The sequence below is a fragment of the Sapajus apella genome, unplaced genomic scaffold (assembly GCF_009761245.1).
Source record: "Sapajus apella isolate SASKATOON/1434 unplaced genomic scaffold, GSC_monkey_1.0 scaffold33, whole genome shotgun sequence".
In the NCBI taxonomy this organism is placed as follows: Eukaryota; Metazoa; Chordata; class Mammalia; order Primates; family Cebidae; genus Sapajus; species Sapajus apella.
In genome coordinates, this window is record NW_022436973.1 from 11,238,173 (window position 1) to 11,245,994 (window position 7,822).

General features: G+C 49.7%; 1 protein-coding gene across 1 annotated transcript in view; it reads right to left on the reverse strand.

Annotated features, from left to right (window-relative positions):
• The window catches only part of XKR7 (XK related 7), a 33,881-nt gene extending 26,375 nt beyond the window's left edge, over positions 1-7,506 (reverse strand). Inside the window, 2 exon segments of the mRNA XM_032295292.1 lie at positions 6,900-7,363; positions 7,365-7,506. Coding sequence (XP_032151183.1) covers positions 6,900-7,363; positions 7,365-7,484 — 584 coding nt within the window. The 5' untranslated portion in view covers positions 7,485-7,506.
• Positions 7,507-7,822: the final 316 nt, after the last annotated feature.

Below are 7,822 nucleotides of genomic sequence, written 5' to 3' on the forward strand. Positions count from 1 at the left end.
CACAGACAGGGCTTTGGCTCTACAGCTCTTCTTCTTCATCCTCGCACTCCCTACCTGGCAGGATTGTCATGAGAAATGATCAAATCTAAGTCCCAATAAACAGTAAGTATACTAATTTGCAAGAACACCGGAGTTTTTAAAAACAGGTGAATGTATACATGCTTTTTTTTTTTTAGCTAATTAAAAGCCAGAGGTAAAATCTTCAAGTAATGCAAGAAATATCTATTTAGTAAGTAGAAGTCTCCCCTGACCCCACCTCTTCTACCCCAAGAGACAATGAGCATTATATTTTTATGCCTTTTCTATGTTGCCTGAGGTTTCAACAAGAATGTATAGCTTTTTGATCAACAGACAAAACAGCCAAACATTTTCCACTTCAGAACAAAAACAATGACTTTTGCCAGGCTCAGGGAGTGGGAGGTGGGGTCTGAGGGGCGGAGGGTAGCATGTGTGGGATTTGTTCAGAGAAAGCTTCTTAGAAGAGGTGGCATTTGAGCTCAGCCTGCAAGGATGTGCAGAACTTCACTGGGAGGAGAACGGAAACTGGTGTTGGGTGTTGCTGGAGGAAGGACTGCAGGCAGTGGAGAGCAAGGGGGCGGGGAGCAGGTTGTCAAGTGTAGAGCAGGGAGGAAAGACAAAAGGTCAGGGGTCAAAGGGCCTCAAAGTCAGGCTAAAGCAGAGGGACTTGCTCTAGGGACAGAGAGGAACCATCGCTCTGCCTGCAGGTGGAGGCGGGATTGGGGGTTGGGGGTGACAACCGGAGGCTGACTGGATTTCCCAGGGGAGGAATTTGGATGCCCTAACAAAGGCAGGGTGGTGAACAGAGAGGCCAGAGAAGATCCCAACCATCCTCCCTCCTCTCCCCAGGGACCTGCGCCCCAGCTGCTGGGTTCAAAGCCATTTCCTGGCAGCCCTCCGCCCTCCCACTCCCCAGAGCTTCTCCTGTGTGGTCTTTATAGATCAAACAGGGGACGCGGGGCCCAACCGCCGCCGCTGTGTCTGTTAGAAGTAGCTCTAATGGCCCACAGCAGCTGGATGGGCAAGAGAAGGAGGCAGGGTTAGGGGTGAAGAGTCTCCTGGAGAGGGGTCTCCCAGGAGGTGGGTGGTGAGGCCCAAACTGGAACAACCCTACAAAGGCAGACCAGGGAGGAACCTCATCGATGGTCACTGAGTTCAGGCAACTGTAAACAAGCTTCAGCTGTAGAACTGATTATTCAAAACAACATCTTAGACATGTAACCAACACATTATAAAAGAGACATTCAGGGATACTGGGTTAAAATGATGGAGACAGGGCTGTAAAACACAGTTTGAAAACTATGGAATCCAACCCCTGACCTGACAACAGCTAATGATAATTGTTGGGCACTTCATATGTTCCAGGCATTGTGCTGAACACTAAACATTATTTAATTTTCTACTACCCCAAGCTCCATGAGATAGGTACTATTATTAGAGTGTCCATTTTGCAGATGAGAAAATCAAGGCACAGACAAGTCATGCCACTTGTCCCAAATCACAGTAAGTGGCAGATGCAGGATATGGCTGATTCCAGAGAGTGGGTTCCAAACCGCTAACTCTGTCCCCAGTGGAGAGACTGAAGATCAAAGAAGGAAAGAGGTCCTATTAGCTCAGCCTGAAGCAGACCCCACCCCTGTTGCTATTAGCTTGATCCGGTTTTCATTGTCTTCCCCCTGCATCTTTGTAGCAGCCTCCTCATGGATCTCCAGGCTTGCTCTGCCTCCCTCCAGTCTATTCTCCACCCAGCAGCCAGAGTGGACATTGCAAAATGTAAGTCAAGATCCTGTTCCTTCTCTGGCCAAATTCTCCTGGGCTCCCCATGTCATGAAGAGTACAAGCCCTAGTCCTCACCATGGCCTCTGAAGCCCTGCATGACCTCGCCCCTGCCAGTCTGTCCACCAGCATCTCCAAACATGCTCCCCTCGCTCTGTTTCTGCCACACAGGCCTTCTCTTTGCCCATCCTCTTCCCTTTGCCTGCAAAACCCTTCCCAAGACCTCTACACAGCTCATCCTCACCTCATGCAGCCCTCAGCCCATATTCCACCTCCTTGGAGAGGCCCACCCCAACCACCCTATCTAAAAGAGCCACACCTCCTCCCTGGCATTCCAATAGCTCCCTGCCCTGCTTCATTTTTTTCCCCATAGCACTTATCGCCATCTGACCCAGGTGTTATATATCACATATAACATATATTGTAGTTTATTTGTTTATTGGCTCCTCCTTTAGGCTATTGAGCTCCAAGAGGGCAAGGACTTTGTCTCGTTCACTACTCGATTCCCAGCACTTAGAACAGTGCCTAGTATACAGCAGGTGCTTCATACATGTCTGCTGAATGAATGACTGCAGATTAAATGAATGGCTGCCATGTAAATATGGCTTCAAGGGACTTCTGGGCCCCCTTGCTGTCCTGCCACGTGCTCAGTGAACAAATCTTTGTTCCACAGGGAGCAAAGCCCAGGCCGATGGTACTAATCATTACCAGCAGTTTCTGAGCATTTAACGATGGAACAAGCCCCTTGCTGAACCCTTACACGTTATCTCATTAAACCTTGAAACAACCCAAGAGGCAGGTGGTTACAATTATGGCTCCTAGTTTACAACGGGTGAAAGATTATTTGGCTTGTCAAGGTCACATATAAGAAGTAGTAGAGTCTGGATTTAAACTGAGGACATTTGAATCTAAAGTCCGTGCTCTCAACCATTATGCCAAGAATATAGTTTCCCGGAGGGGAGATCCAGAGGCTGACGTTCACTTCCAGTAGGTCACTAACTCATTCCAGAACTTCTCTGTTGTGCAGGGCTTCTTAGGTGACACAGAGTGCAGTGTCAGGGCCTAGGCATAGAGAGGGCATTAGAGGGAGGGCCCCCAAATCCCAATTGCCTAATTTTTTCCCCATTTGGGGTTCCCAGATCCTGAGAGCCTGGCAGGAATCCCATGTCAGATCATCTCCCACTAATTGGCTTAGCAAACCATGCTTATCTGGGCAAAGCTGGGGCCCAATGAGTTCAAGATTAGGAAAAGCAGGATCCATGGCTTACTGCTCTGCTGCCTACAGGGTTGGAGGGGGCAGGGTTAGGACTTTAATTGGCTTAAGAGCCCTGGGCAGTTTAACAGCTCAGGGAGTTGAAAGGGCGAGGAGGGATGAAGACTCAGGTTGGTGTCCAGGCCACAGCCAACTTGGTGCCCCACCAAAGGATCTGTTTGCTGTTCTCTCAGAGGTTCAATCTATGTGTACACAAAGACATTGTTTTGGGATATCCCAGAGTAGCCATTGTGTGATATAAAAGACAGAGCTGGTTTGGGACTGATCACTTTTCCTCACTTCCTCAGTGGGTGATTTTTGGACAAAGTTACTTGACTTCTCTGAGTCTCACTTATCTGATAAATGGGTATATCAATAATCACCAGGCAGAACGTTTCAGAGTAACATGAGATCACATGCCTGAAACACTTACATGGGGCCTGCGGGGACATGGTAGGTGTGCAGTGTCTGTGAACACTTTCTCCTCCTCACTCTCTTCAGAGCTTCATTTTATGTTTAAAATAATAATAAAATCTTCAGTGTGAAAAGGCCATATCAATTTGAAGAGCTAAACCAGAGGTTACAAAAAAGACAGGCTAATAAATGTGTTTCCTTTGGTTGACACTATTTTTAAAAATCTTAATTAGTAGCTGAATTTTGGAGTGTTCACTGAAAAATCCCAATTTCCCATTTCTCTTGAGAAATCAAGACTAGGTCCACGATTTCTAATGGCATGTTCAGCTGGAGCTTCCCTTTGCCTCAGACACTACTTGCCCTCAAATGTCCTCTTGCCTGACACCCCTCATACCTATGGTATGTTACCTGCCTGGATCCTCAAAGCATTTGAATTTTTAATTCAGCATTTTACAAGCCTAAGAAGTTGAAAAATATCTTCATGATTATAATTATTTTATTCAGAGTTGAGGGAATGGGATTAGGAGACGAATGATTGCCTAGCCTCCTAGGTGTGATTCTGGAAGGCTCAATCACACATCTCCCTCATTACCCCAGGCCCCACCACTTAGAACATCTGTGGGAACATCTCACGTGGTAAGCAAACATGCTGGGCCAACATTGCTTAATTTCTAGGAATGCCAGCCCCTGCAGCTTCTCTATACCTTCTCTGGATTTTCCTCCCATTTATCCAGGCCCTCAGCCATTTTAGAATCCAAAGCTTTTGGGGCAAGGGTCCTGAGGCTTTTGCTTTGACAATAGATCCAGAGTCAGAATTTCAGGAATGGGAAGCTCTTACGGTCATCACATCAAATCTCATTTCACATACAGAGAAACTGAGACCCAAAGGTGGAAAGAGCCTTGCCCAAGGTCACCTAGCAAACTGTAGTTACAAACCAGGATAAAGATGTCAGCCTCCTGACCAGACCACCCCCCAGTTCAGCCCCTTCCCGAGAATACGCACTGTTCCCATCCTCATCCACACAGTTCAACTCTCTGCCCCTCTTTTCACATTCCTATCTCAGTGCAACAGAAGCCCTGACTTTCTATCATCCTGGAATCTTGGAATCTCAAATTCATACTTCTTTAAGCTTGAGGGTCACTTTAGTGGCAGAATTGCAAGGTGGATAAACTGAACTCAGGCTTTGAAGGCAGAGAGCCTAGAGTCTCAGCTTTTTGAGATACTAGCTGTGTGACCTTGGACAAGGATGCCCCCTCTCTGAGCCTCCATTCCCTCATCTGTCAAGTAGAAATTATAATGCTAACCACATGACAGGATGATTAGAAGGGGTACAGGAGATAAAGCAGGTAAAAAGGCAACCAGTAGGCTTGGCACAAAGTGAGTATTTAATAAAATAATTGTTATAGAACTGTAAATTAGGGCTTTCATGTCTAAGTGAAATAGTACAGATACGATCAAAGGAAAGGATGAATAAATTAGAGCACATAGACTCTTTCTAAATTATTACAGGCTTGATACTGCTAGATCCAGTTTTTTTAAAGGGAAGCAACAACTCTGGTTTTTTTTAAAATACTATACAAGCCACACAAAACACTTCCATAAGCCACATTCAACCCAAGAGCTATTAGATTGTTATCCCTACAAACTCATCTGATCCCAGCTCCCTCATTTTGCAAACGGGGGATAGTAGAAATAGCTAGCCCTTTTATCCATATCCAAGAAACCTCAGACCTGAGGGGATCCTTAGCAATTCTAGCTACTCCCCTGAAGCCCCATACCCGTGGCCGTTTTTGCCCTATTTGAGGGAAACTCAGTTTACTCTTAACAAAGAGGAGAAATATTAGTTTCTTGTAAGTGGATTCTGAATGGGGGAATAGCCAGTGGTCGAGGGGCATCTGGCCCACTTTGGGCTGAAGGAAAAGGGGGGATGAAGCTTGGCTACCAAGAATAGGAAGTTACCATTTCAGAATCTAAAAATATCTTTCACCATCTGTCCACTCGGGCACAGAATGATAAATGCAGATTAGTTCCTGGATGTAGACATGAATATTTTTATGTGTCACACTAATAATAATAACACCACCTTGTGAGGATAGAGCTCCGCCCCCCCTTGTCCCCCAGGGTAAGCTAAGAGGAATATACACACCATCTTGGCAGGAATAGATAGGGAAACAAAGGCAGAGAGATTTGACAACACAACAAGAGTGACACAGCAAGTAAGCAGCTGGGACAAACCCTGGGAGTCCTGTTTTCAACCCTCAGCCCCAAACTGGATCTTCTGAGTTAGGCAGAATGTGTTAACAAGTAGCAGAATAAATATAACCACAGTAATAATCACCCTTTATATCACTAGAGTGACTTTTTCCATGCTTTCCCCACACTCTTAAAATGTTACAGTCTGCAGGGCCCTCATACAGACCTCTCACCTGACCATCCCAACAGGTAAGAATAATGCAATGATAAGACAATGAGATAAGAGCAGTAGGGATTCTCCCTTATTTCACAGACAAGGAAACTGAGGCTTGAAAGGAGGAGAGCGGCTTGCCTAGGATCATATAGTAAGCAAGTTCATTCTGTCAGAGCACAGAAGGGCCTAAGCTACTAAATAGCAATTCAGATTCAAGAGGAGCCCTAGGCTTAGAATTCCCCCTCTTTCCAGTTAACTCAGCACAGCAGGCACCCTTAGTCCTGGCAGAGGAAGAAGACTGAAAGTGGGCAGCTTGAACAAAGCCTCAGTTTTGCCTTACCATTTTGGAATTAAAGGGCAGCCAGTGGCCATCTAATCTCAGATTCAATATTCCAAATACCCTTGGCCCTGTTGGAAGGGGAGGACTCTTAGTGGGGGTAGAGGGGGCCAAAGGAAGTACAAGGAGCCTGAGGGCTCCCCAGTTGGGTCCAGCATATCTTTTTCCAAAAAGTCCAAGAAGTTTAGGCGGGATATTCAGTTAGCTGTCTCAAATTCTGTGACTCTCTTTGGAGGTTGTGAATGAGCTGCCATTCTGAACAGAGGATCTTTGAGATCAGGAAAGGACTTCTGAGCTCTTTCCTGAGCCCGGGCTTGGCACTCAGACAGAGTGTGGTGGGTTAGGGCAGGAGGGGGCCCTGTGGTTCTGTTTCAAGTTTCACACTTATCCTCATGAGCCCCAGGTCCTCCCCACTCACACACACCCCTAAGGATCTCTTTCTCTCCTTTCTTACCCCATCCTCTCCCCTCTCAAAGTCCAAGTCAAAGGGGATGGCACTGGGGTTGGGCAGGGCTTGGGGGCAGAGGTCAGGAGAAGCCCACTGACAGGAAATTAGAGCTGCAATGGGGTGGGGCGTGGCGAAGGTCAGGACAGGAGGGTAGCCTGGAAAGGTCAGATCAGGGCTGGGATGGCAGGTAGCCCCTGGTCACCCCCACCCCTCGGGCTCAGCTCCCTCCACCTGCGCTTCTCCTACCTCCAGACCTGGCCGAGCTGCAGAAGGTGGACGAGGGTCTGCAGCAGCCAGACGCAGAGGCGGCAGCAGCGGCGGCGGTAGTCGCTGGCGGAGGAGGGAGCAGGCTGGGGACTCGGCTCGGGGCTGTCTTCTTTGGTCCTGAGGGCGCTGGCGCTGTCCTTGGTGCTGATGGCGGCTCCGCCGGCGACGCTGTCCTTGGTGCTGACGGCGGGTCCCGGGGCCCCAGCGGGCTCCGAGTAGTCGTAGACGAACCAGCGGAAGCTCAGCAGCTGCACGACCAGCGAGGGCAGGAGCACGAACAGCAAGGTGAGGCTGAAGAAGGTGCGTTGACCCTGCAGGTAGTAGGAGGCCGCCAGCCACAGGTCGGTGGCGCCGTCGGAGAAGAACACGAGCAGCGCGCACAGCACCCAGCAGCAGTCCCGCAGTTCGTAGCGCGGCCCTGGACCGCCCGCCCCGACGCCCCCCCGGCGTCCCGGCCGGCACCGCCGCCTCCCCGCGGCCGCCAGTACTGCCCCGGGCTCCGCCGGCCGCCCCCTCCGGGCCCGGGCCGGCCGAGGCCGCCGCTCCATCCGACTTCGCGGCCATGTTGGCGGAGCGGGAGGCGGGGAGCGACTTCCGGGCGGCGGAGGGGGTGCGGCGTAGGGAGGACCCTGCGCGGGCGGCTCCTCTTCCTCCTTCTCCTCTTCTTCCTCCTCCCCTCCAATTCAATTATTCATTCTCTTCGGCGCCGCCCCGCCCCGCCCCCACCCGCCTGAGCTGCGGCCGGACAGGGGCAGCCCCCGGGAATGGGGGCACAGGGGAGGAGGAGCGCATCTCAGGTCACCCTTTCCCTCCTTCCTCGGAGGCTCGGGGCTCCAACCCCATGCTTTCTGTCTCTCATCTCACCCCGGGCTGCACTTCCTTCTTTTTTCCTTATTGCCTCC